We start from the raw sequence: 17,126 nt of genomic DNA, 5'->3' as shown, positions 1-17,126 counted from the left end.
TTTCCCATGACAGTATCCCTTTAAAGGGATGAACTGAATATACAGTATTTTTCCTTTGCTATTCATTAATTAGCCATCTCTTGCTATAATTTTGGAGTACTCCTGCACTGAGGGTAATGGGACACATGGTGTTTTTTTTTTCTGGTGTTTTTTATGCCAGCAGAACACCTAACTGCTCCAGACGGCCCTGTGGTGCAGCACAGACAGGTACAGACAGGCCCTTTCAGCCTTGCATACAGTATTTTGGCCAACCGAAAGCTCAACTCCTGCAGCTCCAATTTACTTGAATGGGACATAACTGAAATGTCTGGTACAACTTGTGTAAATGTTTTCATGCTGAAAATAACCTGTACTAGAGGTTTTTGGGTATTTTGTTGCTATCATGTGTGCCTTCAATGTTGGCTTTAAAACCACTGCATACTGAGTAGATTGTGTTTTATACATTACACAAAGTGGGTCCAAAAGTCCCAGAGGCAACTGTTTTTTCTGTTATGTCTCTGCAGACAGCGTTGGATATGGTACAGTATGAAGGTGTCTCCGTGCGCAGAGTCCATCGTGATCAGGATGACATAGTGAACAAATTCCAGATTCCTTCCTTTCCAGCTCTTGTCTTGCTCTGTAAAAATGGATCCAACACTATAGTTAATATGTAAGTATTTACCTTGTTTGTCCTTAATTAACATGTTCTTTGCCAGTTTTTTTTATAGTACTTTCTGTCTCACTCTCAGGGTAGAAGATACTCGCTCTTCATATACCAACTTCTTGCGTTCACTCCCTGGAGTGAGGAAAGGAAATCTCCCAATCATTGGCATGTCCAGTAACAATACTACCCAACAAGATAATAGACGGATTTCAGACAGGTACATACATAGCATGGCACAATGTTTCGAGAAAAAGACTTGTTTTGTTAGCACGGGTGTAGCTAGAGCTTCCTGGACTCCAGAGCAAAATTTGGTGCAGGGCCTTTTCTTATGGTCCTCAGTGACTGCAAACTCGTTAATCCCACTTCCTCTATTAATATAGTATTCACTATATCTCTTACCCCCTGCACATGATATTGACTGGCCTTCTCAAAATGCTTTTCGTTGTTGTTGCTGCTGCTGTGAAACTGTGTGTGCCTGCAACACCCTTCAGTTTTGTCCTCCATTTCCATTTTCTTGTCCATCTATAATACTGACCACTGCCTCCATCCCCAACCCCCTTCATATATATCTTCCAAGTTCCATGGGTTTTTCTTTATGTTCTGCCTCCTGTTTTACCTTATAGCACATTGAGGGTCAGTTTTAAGCAACATGATCACCCTGCTATACTGCTCTATTAATCTGTATTTAATCTGTAACCCTATCTCTGCACTCCCTGTTTTCTTAGCTCCAAACTGTATCTGGCAGATCTGGAATCAGCAGTGCATTATACTCTGCGTGCGGAAGTTTCTCGTTTCAGCATTTTGAATGGAGAAAGACTTAATGCTCTCATTGCCTATGTCAGTGTACTGAAGAAGGTAAGACCAACACTCAGACCTAAGGCCCTGCCACAACCCCTTGCCTTCAAATGCTACCAAAAAAAACAATCTGATTTAGAGTGGTTTATTCAATGTACCCTGACTGATCAGAAGTCAGCTTGCCAAAAAAAATCACAGATTGTTTATATTTTTGTTTAAACTTTTTTTTTTTTTGGAATCTCTTATTAAGGGGCCCCTGTTTGTTATAGATTAATGTTAAGTGCTGGGTAACTTGCAATAACTGTACAAATGAACGATGATGAAAATGAAAGTTGTCACTGATAAGTTAACAGATCCTAACTTTATATCAGCCGCTAGAGGGAGTTTGTGCAGTGTTCGTTGCAGTTCAGTATGGAAAAGAGAGTTTTTTTCTGTGGTATAGTTATTCCTTATTGAAGGCAAAACAATCCTATTGGGTTATTTAATGTTTAAATGATTTTTAGCAAATTTAAAGTATGGAGATCCAAATTACGGAAAGACACTTATCTGAAAAACCTCAGGTCCCAAACATTCCGGATAATAGTTTCCATACCTGTATATGTAAGGAATCAAGTGTTTGAGAAAAATTCATGAATAAATTATGCCTGATGAAGAGATGTCATTTTTAATTCTCAAAAGCTTTGTATTCTTATTTATATCAGTAAGCCAATAAATGGTATCCCCATAAAAATAAAACTTTACTGTTCTTTCATCACTCATCCAGCAACCTGTTATTTACAGTTAGGCCCATGGACAGAGACAACCTTTTTCTCATTTTGGTTCTGTACATTACCACAATGAATTTTAAATGAAACAACTCAGATGCAGTTGAACTGCAGACTTTGAGCTGTAATTCAGTGGGTTGAACAAAAAGATTGTATAAAAATATGAGGAACTAAAGCTTTTTTCAACAAATAAGTATGGAGGCGCATCACTAGTGCACAGAGTGCTATTTCCACCCCTGGTCACTTGCCACATGGAAGGAGCAGCCCCGGAGGAGAACTGGTGCCTGACACCCTGTACACTTATTCCCTTATGGATTATTTACTACATTTAAATAGGGCATCACCATAACAAACATAGCATGAATCTGTGGGGAAAATGGGCTGAAGTTGGAATGGAAAAACTTGGCAAAATGCAGCCTTTTTGGATGAGAAAAGCAATACCCAGACTTGTGGGTATAAGGGACTCAATACAGTGTATGGAGGAATCCTGAAAGCCAGTGAGGTTGCCATTGGGGTCAGAATTTTTTAAATGCCTTGGATACCATTATATTTTCCTCTAGCTGTAATTTTAGGAGCCATGAGGGCCATTCCAAATGTTAGACTGCAAAATATTACTTGAACCAGAAAAAGGCTGAACAGCTCTAATTTAGTTGATATCAAGTTTACCTTTGACACTAAATTTTCTAAGAGAATTTTCTCCATTTGCTGTGAGGCAGTTGGGTACATATATTTAAAGGAGAACTAAACCCCCCTACTTGAAAAGCCCCATCAACTACCCCCCAATAGTCCCTGCTTCCTCCCTGCATAGTGTATTAGTGCAAAAAGTCTCCCTGATTGTCAGCCTCACTTCTCCATGCAGAGTAGTGCAGCGAAGCTCAAGTTCTCCATCTTCCACATTTTCGGTTTTCTTCAGAAAGGGAACTTTGACACTGAACTATTTGGAGCATATGCAGTTGGAGCCAGTTCAGAGTTTGGAAAGAGACCGAAATTGCCGAAGAGAAGAAAGAATATCTGAAGAAAACAGAAGATGCAGAAAATGGAGCCCTTGAGCTCTGCTGCACTACTCTGCATGGAGAAGTGAGATTGAAAATCAGGGACACTTTTTGCACTAATGCACTATGCGGGGAGGAAGCAGGGAGGGGGAACTATTTGGGGGTAGTGGATGGGGCTTTTCTCATTGGGGGGTTTAGGTTTCCTTTAATAGACGGAAACTTTGCAGACTGTAAAATAAAAGTCAGGTGCGATTCCCATTGCATCATACAGCCATTCAATAGTATAACACAATTGCACTCCTGAATGTACTCAAAACATATGTAATAATAAACTGGAAACTGTGGCTCAAATGCTTAGAAATTGTTTTACAATCAGTAAGGTATATTATGAAACTGTTTAAAAATTAGCCTCTATGTTTTAGTTGCACAGTCCTTTATCTGCGTTATGTAGGTAACAGCTATCTGATTACTTGGCTCTTGTTTTTTCCCTTTTTTGTTTTTTGTTAAAGTGCTATACCAGAGAAAGTTGTATTATCAAAATATTGTTCAAGCATACTGTATGTATCCCCTGCTTCAGACAAACTCAAAAAGGTACCTTGATTTACACATCATAATCCATTAAGGCAGTAGAAGTCATTGCTGTTTGGTGGCATCATTGGCCAGCCTCCCCAGGGGAGTAATAAGAGTCAATACAAAGAAGAAAAGCAGTTAATTATATAACATTAATAATATAAATTAATAACAGCAACATCCACGCTTGCATTTTAGTACTGGCCAATCAGCTCTGCAGTTCTCCCAATCTGAGTCCATTTTGTACTGTGTGTCGCTTCCTCTGGGCCTTGCCTACTGGTTATTGATAGCGCCTTTTTTTTTTCAGACGAAGTGTAGTAACTGTCAGTATTTCTGTGCTGTTATATGTACCATAATTATTAGGCATTCCTAAAGGACAAAGTTTTGGTGAAACCATTTAATAAAGTGGTGGCCATCATAATGGGGCAAGAAGTTGCTGCTTAGCAAGTTTGTTCAATGCGATACTTTCTCTTTATATGTACATTATTTTCCTGAAATTCTCTTGCAGTACTTTCCTGCCCGACCTTATGGGAGAACGCTAATAAGCTCTATGTATTCCTGGCTCCGTGATCGTGCTGGGACAGAAGTCCTTTATAAAGACTTTCAGGATGTCTTGGACAACAAGGACAAAGTAATGGCCACTATAATTTTAATTATGATTAATTATCCAGCTCTCTTGGTTTCCACAGACTGGTTACCAGGCAGTAACCAATCAGTGACTTGGGGGGGGCATGGGTCATAACTTTTGAATCTGAGCTGAATGCTGAGGATCACTTGCAAACTCATTGTATAGTTATGTCCCATGTGGCCCCCCTTCAAGTCGCTGACTAACTCAGAGTTAGAGAGCTGAAAAGCAGGAAGTTGGGTTCTGTTCTGTTAGACATCCAGTCACTCCAGCCTTTAATATTACATTTTTGCCTAACTAACTATATATATACTAAATCTATTTACCCAGTTTTTATTTTCACACTGAACTGTTCCTTTTAGGGTTTGGTATATGTATATAAAAATGTATTGAGTGGCAAAGTATAAAATGTATTGTAAAATAACATTTTATGTAAAATCACATCCCAAATAGATGTATACCAATAGGTCAGAAAGGCAACATTAATGTTTGAGAGGTTTCCACCTTCCTTGTCAAGCCATGAAGAGGGTGAACAAACATTAAAGTTGCATGTCTGACCTATTGATGTCTATCCATTCGGGATGTGATTTTACAAGAAATTCTGTGTTGAAAACAGAGCTGTGAATAAATGTATTTGTTTGGGGTGCAGATTCCTTTATACTACAGGCACCTCAATACTAAATTTCAGCTATACAGCAGTGCTGCTTTTATATATACTGAATGTATGCATATGTACATATATATGTGTATATACTACACTCATTATGTATAGTATATATAGTGTGTATATATATATATATATATATATATATATATATATATATATATTTATTTTATTTTTTGAGTGATATAGTGAGATTTTGTAGTGACAGACATTTATTCCCAAACTACAATACTATATATATATATATATATATATATATATATATATATATATATATATATATATATATATATATATATATATATATATATATATATATATATATATATACACGTATCTGTTCATTGTGATCACTGAATCTCCCATCTTATCCAAGGTTGAGAAAGCGGTGTTATCTTCCGGTGTGAATTTTGTGTGGTGTCAGGGCTCCCAGTCCAAATTCCGTGGTTTTCCATGCTCTCTCTGGACCCTTTTCCACTTCCTCACTGTCCAGGCTGGTGAAGACAAAACTGCTAGTAAGTGCAACTCATATTTGCTTATTTCACAGCTGATATACATAATATGGTTGGCACTCAGCAAATGGAAAGCCTGAAACGTGGCAATCCCTAGTCCCATCCCTCAACGTGATGCATGTGGGCCATGTCCCCAAATGTCATGCACATACAACTCACACTTCATTACTTATGGCATTATGGCTTATTGTGTTGGTTATCACCTTATCATTTATTCTCTTTTATAATTATGAGTAAGAACTGCCATATTGATTGCAAGGCTAAAGAAGATCTGAGTTTTTCCCATAGTCATCAAGAGCTTCTGTCTGTAACTTAATGTACATGGAAAATGTTACCCTTACCTGACATGAATTAAAAAAATAAAGTAAGCTGGTCCTTCATACTGTACTCTCTATTTTAAAGGTAACAATTCATAGTATAAGCTTCTATGTTTAAAGGACAAGGAAAGTCTAAAATAGAATAAGGCTAGAAATGCTGTATTTTGTATACTAAACATAAGCATGAACTTACTGCACCACAAGCCTAATCAAACAAATGATTTATGCTTTCAAAGTTGGCCACAGGGGGCTGTCATCTTGTAACTTTGTTAAACATCTTTGCCTGTCCCTGACCCTGCACATGCTCAGTGTGGTCTGGGCTGCTTAGGGATCGTCATAAACAAAGCTGCTTGAATTCTGCATGGCTGGTAAGTAAGACGGGCGCTCCCCCTGCTGTTCATAAGTATGATTGTTTCCCTGCTCAGCAGTTAGGGACCATCTGACAATTCCTATCCACAGCAGTAAATGAAGGGAGAATTTCACTGCATACAGTCGGTTTCTTATAAAAAATGGTACACATTTTTTTAATTAAAGTATATTGGAGATAGGTTTCTTTTTCATTTAAGAAAGTAAAAATGGGATTTTATTTTTTTGCCTTTGCTTGTCCTTTAAGATTCACTATAGGCAGTCATGATTCCACAGGGAAAAACTAAATACAGTATCTAATTTACTTTAAAAAAAAAAAATAGACATTTCTTTGAAATCTTAGTCTAAAAGGAATGTTATTTAGTCCGCTATGCTAGAAAATATGAGGTATTCACCCTTATATTACACCAATATCAGCCTGAAATATAAAATGCCTTCTAGTTGCCAGAGTTAATACCACTCTGCAACCAGAAGGCAGATTAATCCAGAGGCTAGATTTTTATTTGCATTATTTTATCAACAGTTATCAGTCTATTCAGGCCACATGCTATTCATCTTACAGTCTCCTATTCCAACAGCTGCCCAGTTACTAGGTTATGGGGCACCCTAGCAACCAGATTGTTTAAATGTCATATTGGAGAGCTGAATACCTAAAAGCCACAAGGAGTAAAAAAACATATAAAGACAAATAGCAATTTTCCTTTCAATACATTTCAAGGTGAATCGCCTTTTCATTGTTGTAGGTTTATCCTTGATGTGACACAAATCAAAATGACAATAAACTAAACTCGCAGGTCTTGTTGTCTGTTTTGCTTTATTCATATATTACCAGGCACTGCTGTTTTGTTTTTAATGTGCATTTACATCATATATCTACATTTATTTCTCTGATGTCATTTCAAAATAATGACTTAGAGACCATACAGACTGTGATGTGATGGCTTGGAGAAGCTTCTGATTGTCCAAGTGACTAAATAATAAAATACCACTTGTAAAAGGCTTATTAGTTTCCCATTGCACCTACATGCTGCACAATGCACCCAGGCTTATGGCAGAGAGTGGAGATTAAATAATCTGTCTCTTTCTGTTCCCTGAAGGTGTGTGTCAATCACACAGGATCAGATCAACATCCACTCTGCTTGTGTTCTAATGGGCAGACGCTGAGAAATATATATAAGCGACAACACGCAACACAGTTGTGTACTTGTAGCGAAGACCCTGTATAATTGCACACTCAAATCTCAGCAATAAATAATCAGTCTTTATTTCAGCACCACAACAATATAGACTTGGCTACAAACATTTAAAACAGAAGTGCCCATACTTTTCTAATGCGAGGTCTACTTTAATTGATGATGTCCCATTACGATCTACATCCATAAAAGCATTGTTAGCATTCAGTTTCATGGAAATATTACTTAAATGCTGATTGATGGGAAATTGTATATTGCTATAATACACAAAAGCAACGAATATCTTGTAAATTATATCCTTATAAACAGTGATGAGTGATGTCATCAGTTATAAACGGTGAGTAGTGATGTAATTTTTGTCACGACTCACTAAAAATTGTGTATTATAATAGATAAAGTATCCCTTGTTGAAAAATATGAGGATATGAGAAGTAACCTTGGAGTTCCATGACCATATAAAAGCACGAGGCCCGTGACTTATAATATCCTTATATTTTACAATAGGAGGGTACTTTATTCATTATTATAATTAACAAATAACTATTTGTTATGTAACCTTAACATAATAAATATCTGAACGAAAAGAATGAAACAGGAGGGTGATTTAGACAAGCTGTTTGTTGACAGTGTCTTGAGATCTACTGATCACCAGCTTAAGGTCTACTGGTAGATCCTGATCTACCTTTTGGGCACCCCTGATTTAAAACAACCCCATCTCACCCCAGAAAATACCATGTAACCCTGTGACTACCTGCTTTGCAATTACTAGCCCACCCATACAGCAACTGGAACCAATTAGTCCCTGGATGTGCGGTTAACCAAATTGACACACTGGGGGTCATTTATTAACTCATGGCAACCAATCAAATTGCTGCATTCATTAGTTTACCTACAGCTGGCTGACAAAAGCCAATCACTGATTGGTTGCTATGAGTTACTGCCCATGGCAAATTTGCACAGTGTTGATAAATGATCCCCACTATGTACAGACAGTCCCAAATGGGCAGATTCTGTGCCTGTCAGTGTACGGACATTCAGGGAATGGAAGGCAGTAGATCAGCTTTTCAGCACTGGCCTATATAGCCATCTGTCATTAGCCTTAGCCTTTACATAGAATGTAGCTCACTAACTAATTAGACAAGCAATATAGTTGCTTATCATGCAATGGAGCATATTTATAATCATTCTTGCATTGAAAATGTATAGACCTCTATAAACAAAGAGGTGGAGATATTTAGACATATATGTGTTTCCCTTGTTTGTTTCCAACCGTATCCTAGTTTGTTTTCTGTGTTAAATGTTAGCTATAGTTCATGGTCAGATGACACCTTTTTCTCTGAGCATGGGATATCTATATATATACAGTATTTAGGGATAATCAAAAAGCATAACTAATGGGTTTGCTCCAACTTTAGCCACATTATCTAGTGGGAATAAATTGTTTTCCTGAGCAGATTATGACACTTCAGCCATAAATATACCATGACTTAGTCTCTTTCATACCCTCTACCTTTGTGCCTTTTCTGTAGACTCAAGGGAGCTGTATTATATCCTGATCCCTGATATTGTTGTCGCCTTCATATATTCTTCCTTTTGTGCCCTGTGTCTAGATCCCATGGAAGTGCTTTCGGTATTGCGAGAATATGTGAAACACTTCTTTGGCTGCAGAGAGTGTGCTGGGCACTTTGAGAGTATGGCAGCAGAATCAATGAGTAAAGTCAGCAGTCTAGATGATGCCATTCTATGGCTTTGGGACCGGCATAATCGTGTCAACAAAAGACTATCAGGTAAGGGAATAGATATAGCTATTATAATCTCTTAATTTCATTATTGTGTAAGGTTTACTCATTGAAGATAACTCCTTATATAACACTCCATAGAGCTTCTGTAAGATTTACCATGTACAGTGGTGTGAAAAACTATTTGCCCCCTTCCTGATTTCTTATTCTTTTGCATGTTTGTCACACTTAAATGTTTCTGCTCATCAAAAACCGTTAACTATTAGTCAAAGATAACATAATTGAACACAAAATGCAGTTTTTAAATGAAGGTTTACGTTATTAAGGGAGAAAAAAAACTCCAAATCTACATGGGCCTGTGTGAAAAAGTGATTGCCCCCCTTGTTAAAAAATAACTTAACTGTGGTTTATCACACCTGAGTTCAATTTCAAAGGTTATAAAGCCATTTCTAAAGCTTTGGGACTCCAGCGAACCACAGTGAGAGCCATTATCCACAAATGGCAAAAACATGGAACAGTGGTGAACCTTCCCAGGAGTGGCCGGCCGACCAAAATTACCCCAAGAGCACAGAGACAACTCATCCGAGAGGCCACAAAAGACCCCAGGACAACATCTAAAGAACTGCAGGCCTCACTTGCCTCAATTAAGGTCAGTGTTCACGACTCCACCATAAGAAAGAGACTGGGCAAAAACGGCCTGCATGGCACATTTCCAAGGCGCAAACCACTTTTAAGCAAAAAGAACATTAAGGCTTGTCTCAATTATGCTAAAAAACATCTCAATGATTGCCAAGACTTTTGGGAATATACCTTGTGGACCGACGAGACAAAAGTTGAACTTTTTGGAAGGTGCGCGTCCCGTTACATCTGGCGTAAAAGTAACACAGCATTTCAGAAAAAGAACATCATACCAACAGTAAAATATGGTGGTGGTAGTGTGATGGTCTGGGGTTGTTTTGCTGCTTCAGGACCTGGAAGACTTGCTGTGATAGATGGAACCATGAATTCTACTGTCTACCAAAAAATCCTGAAGGAGAATGTCCGGCCATCTGTTCGTCAACTCAAGCTGAAGCGATCTTGGGTGCTGCAGCAGGACAATGACCCAAAACACACCAGCAAATCCACCTCTGAATGGCTGAAGAAAAACAAAATGAAGACTTTGGAGTGGCCTAGTCAAAGTCCTGACCTGAATCCTATTGAGTGTTGTGGCATGACCTTAAAAAGGCGGTTCATGCTAGAAAACCCTCAAATAAAGCTGAATTACAACAATTCTGCAAAGATGAGTGGGCCAAAATTCCTCCAGAGCGCTGTAAAAGACTCGTTGCAAGTTATCGCCAAACGCTTGATTGCAGTTATTGCTGCTAAGGGTGGCCCAACCAGTTATTAGGTTCAGGGGGCAATTACTTTTTCACACAGGTTTGGATTTCTTTTCTCCCTAAATAATAAAAACCCTCATTTAAAAACTGCATTTTGTGTTTACTTGTGTTATCTTTGACTAATAGTTAAATGTGTTTGATGATCAGAAACATTTTGTGTGACAAACATGCAAAAGAATAAGAAATCAGGAAGGGGGCAAATAGTTTTTCACACCACTGTACCTTAAATGAAGCCCCATATTTCATCATCTGTTCATCTTTAGGATCTGCTTTTTTTTAGCTTAATCCACACTGAATTCTTATCCCACAGAACTGCAAAACACATCAAATCAACATAGTAGAAGGAAGAATAGCCCTGGAAATATAAACACTGCAACTGTACACATACCTGTGCTGTCAAAGTGTGCATTTCCAGCTGTTCTTTCTTAACATATTTCTTTTGGGCCACAGAGGAGCAGAACTTGCATCTCCTATTTTAGTACAGTACATATTCAGTTCAAACAGATGTTTATTAAAAAATATTGCTGTCGTTTGTTCTTCCCACCGTGAAGTAGTTGTTTTTAATTCATACTAAGCAGAGGCTGCTATTTATTCTTAAAGGAAAACTATACCCCCCAAACAATGTAGGGTCTCTCTAAAAAGATATTGCATAAAACAGTTCATATGTAAAACCCTGCTTCATGTAAATAAACCATTTTCATAATAATATACTTATATAGTAATATGTGCCATTGGGTAATCCTACATGGAGAATAGCCATTTTAAAAAAATAATTTCCGCCCCCTGGGATCATACGATTCACTGTGCACACAAACAAACCAACAAACCATATGTTAGGTCACATGAGCCAATTAACAGACAGAGTTCTGTCTTTTGCTTCAACACTTGTTGTTGTTACAGTTAGAGATGTAGTATTTCTGGTCAGGTGATCTCTGAGGCAGCACACAGACCATCACAAAATGGTAATTCAAGGAAAGAGATTTAAAAGGGCAATATATAATGTATTAGGGTAAATCCTTAACCAGTATTTCTTTTTACCAGGGGCACCAAGTGAGGATCCAGAATTTCCAAAACTTCCCTGGCCATCAAAAGCACTTTGTCCCTTATGTCAAGTGGAGGATGGTGCTGATGAGCTGGCTTGGGACTCCCCAAATGTTCTGACCTTTATGAAGGCTCATTATTCAAGGGAAAACTTGGCAAGTGATTATCTGGAGGATGAGGAGGTGCTCTTGGAAAGGCAGAGGAATGTCACTAAGAAAATAGAAACCAGCAAGGAAAAGAATGAAAGCCCATTCAAGCTAAGATATCCATCACTAATTACAGAAGATAATAAAAATGAAAACAATCCAGATGCAGATGTTCCAGTCCATGTAAAAGTAGAGGAGGAAAAGAATGCTGGTGAAGCCAACTCCTTTTTGCGCAGTTTATTGCCTAGCAGATCTCTGCAGGGGTCCGTTGAGCATGACAGTGACGGTGCCATCATGCCTCAGATACTCCTTGATATCCCTGAAGAGGAATTCGACCACATTGCAGTGAGAAAACGGCTGTTGAGAAGGGGCATTGATGGGAACAGCTACATTAATGTTGGAGCTGAAAAGGGAAATTTACGCTGGGGTAAGACGCTGGAATTGGGATTTTCTCGCCTGGACATAAGCCTATGTGTGGTATTCTATTTTCTTTCCAGTATGTGCTTGCTCTGCATGTACCTATACATGAGCCTTCGGAAACGTTGCCTTCGGCAGCGAACTTTCTACCCATAATCACAATGTAATTATTCTCTGTGTGCTCCTCAGCTCGCCTCACTTCCCAGATCTATAATGTGCCTTTGCAGCCTTCCAGTGCCCACCCTCCCTATGGCCAACAGTTTTAAAGAGTCAGTGATTTTAATAAACTGATGCCTTTTATAAAATATTATCAGGCAGTTATCCTTTTTAATTATTTGTGTTTAATTTTCTTAGATTTTACAGACATCATTTGTTCTTGTGACCACACAACATAAGGCTGGCCATTTTTAAGATGAATGCTCTCATGACTTAATGGTAATACTATGCTGAACATACACACATATATATTAAAAGATAAGTTCATATTGTCATAAGAGCAGTTGTTTGGCTGCCCATTTCTGATTAAGCGATAAGCTAAATTCATCTTCCAAGACAATAATATGTGCACATGAACATCAGCCAAATCACCAACCACCATGGAACTCTAATATCTGTTCTGATTGTTTGTTGGACATTGAAGCCCAAAAAAACACACAAAAGCACCTGCTTAACAACAGACTAAATCAATTATAAATAGGCTGTAAGCTCACCTTTAGTACATGTAGGTGGATTCTCCTGCAAGGTGTCCTGTGTCCACACCCAAATTGATACAGTCAGTATTATAATAGAAAGAAAGACAAATCCAAGGCAGTAGCTATGACTGCAAAGTGCTTTAATTGGGGAAAAATGCTCCACAACATGTTTCGGGCGTTGGCCCTTTATCAAGTATATCACTTTGCAGTCATAGCTACTGCCTTGGATTTGTCCTGCTTTCGATTATAATACTGACCTTAACAACAGACTGTCTGACCACATATAACGTAACACATTCATGTGTTATTAGTCTGTTTGCTGAACAAAAACCATAAAACCTCTAATACCTCGCTAGGTAAAATTTGTCGAGGTCCTATAGGAGTCAATGGGAGCTGCGCTGATCCTATTGAACCGCTCTAAATCAATTCTGACTTTTCGTATTTTTTTTCTAGTAGGAATTGTTCCAAAAACTATAACATTTAGGTTTTTTTTGAGGTATTCGTATTTTTTAGCGCACATTTCAGAATCGTTTTTCCCTTCATACTTTTTTTATGCAGAAAAAAATCTCATGACATGTAATTTTAGCGTTTAGATTTGGTTTGAAAAACCTCAAAAATTACACTGTTGATAAATAGGCCCCTTAGTGTCCAGAAAAAATATTCTCTAGAGTTTTTAGTGAAATCCTAAAATTAAGAAATTAATCAAATCTACTGTTTTTGGGATATTTGTTCCTTAGAGATGTTACCTGGACAGCACCCGATCATTATAATCCACTTAATATTCTTTGTCGGTGTCCATTTGACAGTTGCAAGGTTAAGTGCAGCGCTGCTTCATCCAATTTAGCCGGCCATGCACTTGCTTATTGTATCTGGGAAAGTGTAGAATTAGAGTTATTTGAAAGAAGACTGTTGAGAAATAAGTACACGCTGCAATAGAAGCTTCCTTAGAAACAGAATGATGGCATTTATTTCAAGAACTGATCAAGAATCTCTTACATAAGTTCCTGTTTTAAGTGGGGGTAGTATATTCTTATATTGGGGATTGCAAAACAAGCTTTAAATAAAAAAAAAAGCTCCTTCTCGGGACAATGAAAATCTCTGCTGGAACACATTTCTGCTATATAGCATTGGTATTACTCTGATAAAATAAATGACTTAAATTATATGTTGGTGTTTTGCTTTTCTTGATGTAACGGTAAACCAACTATAGGGTGAAGGTTGTCATTGACAGGAACATCTAAAGGCCTCAGCTGTTCCAAGCACTCCTACACTACAGCGGCCTGCCCTCGGCTGGGAATTGTATTTTTAGAACAGTAGAAAGTTCATATACAAGGTTCCAGACATATGCATTAGCACTGTTGTATGGGTTAGGAGTAGGCTTAACAGAGAGAGAGTGTGTCTCCATGTGAATTAATATTATGAGGTACGATCAAGAGGGTAAGAGGGTGCCTCATTTGTACTGAAGTGTTACTGTCCCAGTATCTCCCTGATTATCTTGTCTGTGCATGTCCCCCCTGGGTCACTACCCATCACATCCCTTTTCCTGTGCTATTAACCAGCATGTGCCTTGTGTTGTTGCTGCAGCCCTGTGAGCAGGTAATGCCCGTGCTCCTTATGTCTGTGTGCCAGCTGTCTGTGCTAGTCAAATCCCAGACCTCTGGTAATCTGGATGTTGGGGATCTGATGTGTGCACACACACTGAGGAGCCCATCTGTTAAATCCTCATGTAACCAATTGGATGGTATTATGGAAGGAGTTATCCTGGGTAATCCTGTGCCTGCCCTACTGAAGATACATTGGGATAACGAAGCGGCTGCTAATCAACTCTATTAAGAGCTAGGACTGCAATCCGATTTCTGCATCTGAATGCCCAGCTTATTCTGCTGCCCTGGCAAGAAACAGCTCAGAAATCCCATTTGTTGTTCTTACAATTTATCTTTTTAGCACACCATTTTTGTACCGAACCAGGGGAAGGTAGAGAATCTGTCCGAGAGATTGTGTGTGTCACTGTTTCAGTACTGCTTTGTGGACAGCTCCAAGGGCTGCGGCATCACGTTCTGCACTGTTCCTCCAATGGTTCTGCTGCTGCCGCACACTTCTTTTCTGCTTTGCTCACACTCCTCATTATTCACACCCACCACATAATTCTCTTAATGGATGTGGGAGTTCCCTTTCTCCAACATAACATGAGTGGCATCTGCTCTGCGGAGGGGGAGTGAAGAGAGAGCTGGTGGATAATAGCAAGTGTCAAAGAATCAAAGTCCACATCCTCCCAGTTCAAAGTCATCTTGCTTTGACTTTATAATCACGGCTACTGAGGTGCGGGCTGTCCATGAGGCTTTCTGTATTGATAAAGATTCTGGTGCGTATATGAACTCTGCCTGATTGTAATCAATGAATAGTAATGAACACATAACTAGAACAAACTCCAGTACCAGTATCAATCAAAGTTGCAATTGATACAGGCATCTATAAGTGCTACAAACAAGGGGGACAAAATGCAACTTATGCAATCAAGACAAGCTGCTAAGACAGAGATCTGTTTACAATTGCACCAGTTATAAAGGATTTGTAAAAAAAAAAATTCTTAGAGATATAGCTGGGTCTGCAAACTAAAATAGGGGGCTTGGGATCTTTGGAAATCTTGTGTGAAATACAGCCCAGTAATAGGCTTAGCTATGTTAGTAGAACAGGGTTCTAAGAGTACATTTACACAAGCTATGTAGCAGATTATATATATATATATATATATATATATATATATATATATATATATATATTTGACTGGTACCTTGGAGAGTACAATATAAGCAGACGTTGCTCAGGTCATACAGCTGAACACTCAAGTGATGAGCCAAATACATTAAATATAATACTAATAATAATTCTTCACAGGCAGAAGTTACCAGATCACTTGAAAATTCAGGGACACGTCTAATACATGCATGTTGCAGAGCTGCACTTAAAATGCAATCAATGCACCCCTTCTGGCTGAATTATCTAGATATATCCCTGAATTCAAGAGATCTGGCAACTCTACCCCACAAGCTCACTAAGGAGCAAATCTACTAACCTCTGAAAATTTGCCAGCGACGGCTTTGCTCACATTGCAACACTTTGCCAGGCGTAGATTCGCCAGGACAACGCTATTTCACTAAAATCTGAAGTTGCGTCCAGGGCGCCGAACGCTGGCAAAGTTGTGCTATCGTTACTGCAGCAAGCGAAGTTGCGCTGGCGTTGCCTTATTTTGCATACGGTGGGAAGTTAAAGTTCAATGGACGTATATGTTGCAGCAAATACATTACACTACACAAGCCTGGGAAACGTTAATAAAAGAAAATAAAGTTGTTATATTGCCCTACACATGAGCCCAGTGTATAGTTTATGTGCCATATGTTAGGAAATGTAGGGGGGAAGCCGGTTACCCCCAAAAAAATGATGCTCTTTTTCAGCCTACTACCCTGAAAAAGGAAAAGACGCCAGTGTTTTTTGGGACTTAAGACTTCCTAAAAAAATAGTTAAAAAATTTTCTATCTACTCTATTGCACTTCGCCTGGTCTGAGGTGGTGAAGGCAAGTCTGGCGCAAAAGGTAACGTTCAGTAAAATCCGCATCGTAGTGAATTTGCGTAGTTATGTCCATTCGCTAGAGCGCAAATTCGCCAGGCGTTAAAGATCGAAGTACCGCTAGAGTCTATCTCCTTTGCTAGTGAAGTTACGCAAGCGACTGTTAGTAAATCGGCGAAGTACCGAAATGACACAACGCTGTCAAATTTTCGCCCGCGTTAGTCACTTCGTGCTTTAGTAAATTTTGATAACTATTTGATAACCCCTCTGGTATTTGTCAGAACCCACAGATTGTCAGTCCAGGCCAGTGTTATCCCTGGTTTTCTCCTGGGACATCTGGGGAAGAGGGTAAGGTGGCTGACAAAAAGGGTAAAATGTTGGTTGCAGAGGCAAACAATAAAAGGCTTTCCATTTGACACATTTAAATGATATATAACTGTAGAGAGGCCTCATCCACAGAACTCTATCTCTAATTCCCAGGGGGTTATCATGAGAGTGGGACAAATACAGCCCTGAGGTTCTGTCATGAAGTGATAAGATTTGTTTATAAGTGTTACAAGTGTTGCGGTGCCAGGCCCCATAACAAGACTGTTATTGCTGCTTCTAGAATACCCACTTCTCAATTTAATGGGGTGATTCACCTTTAAGTTAACTTTTAGTATGTTCTAGAACAGGGGTCCCCAACCTTTTTTACTTGTGAGCCACATTT

At 38.7% G+C, this 17,126-nt stretch overlaps 1 protein-coding gene and 1 long non-coding RNA gene across 2 annotated transcripts in view; one reads left to right on the top strand and one right to left on the bottom strand.

Moving 5' to 3' along the window:
• The window catches only part of qsox1.L (quiescin sulfhydryl oxidase 1 L homeolog), a 33,562-nt gene extending 21,092 nt beyond the window's left edge, over positions 1 to 12,470 (top strand). The window contains 7 exon segments of the mRNA NM_001097087.1: positions 504 to 649; positions 729 to 860; positions 1,369 to 1,498; positions 4,273 to 4,395; positions 5,430 to 5,568; positions 9,052 to 9,228; positions 11,598 to 12,470. Coding sequence (NP_001090556.1) covers positions 504 to 649; positions 729 to 860; positions 1,369 to 1,498; positions 4,273 to 4,395; positions 5,430 to 5,568; positions 9,052 to 9,228; positions 11,598 to 12,316 — 1,566 coding nt within the window. The 3' untranslated portion in view covers positions 12,317 to 12,470.
• Positions 12,471 to 12,651: 181 nt separating this feature from the next.
• Positions 12,652 to 15,567, bottom strand: LOC121403067. The gene is made up of 2 exons (XR_005967022.1): positions 13,110 to 15,567; positions 12,652 to 12,826 (listed from the first exon to the last, which is right to left on the bottom strand). It is a non-coding gene; the product is annotated as an uncharacterized LOC121403067 (long non-coding RNA).
• Between the last annotated feature and the right edge of the window lie 1,559 nt (positions 15,568 to 17,126).

The sequence above is a fragment of the Xenopus laevis genome, chromosome 4L (assembly GCF_017654675.1).
Source record: "Xenopus laevis strain J_2021 chromosome 4L, Xenopus_laevis_v10.1, whole genome shotgun sequence".
NCBI lineage: Eukaryota > Metazoa > Chordata > Amphibia > Anura > Pipidae > Xenopus > Xenopus laevis.
The sequence above is the reverse complement of the archived record's forward strand: the minus strand, read 5'-3'. Positions and strand labels throughout refer to the sequence as shown.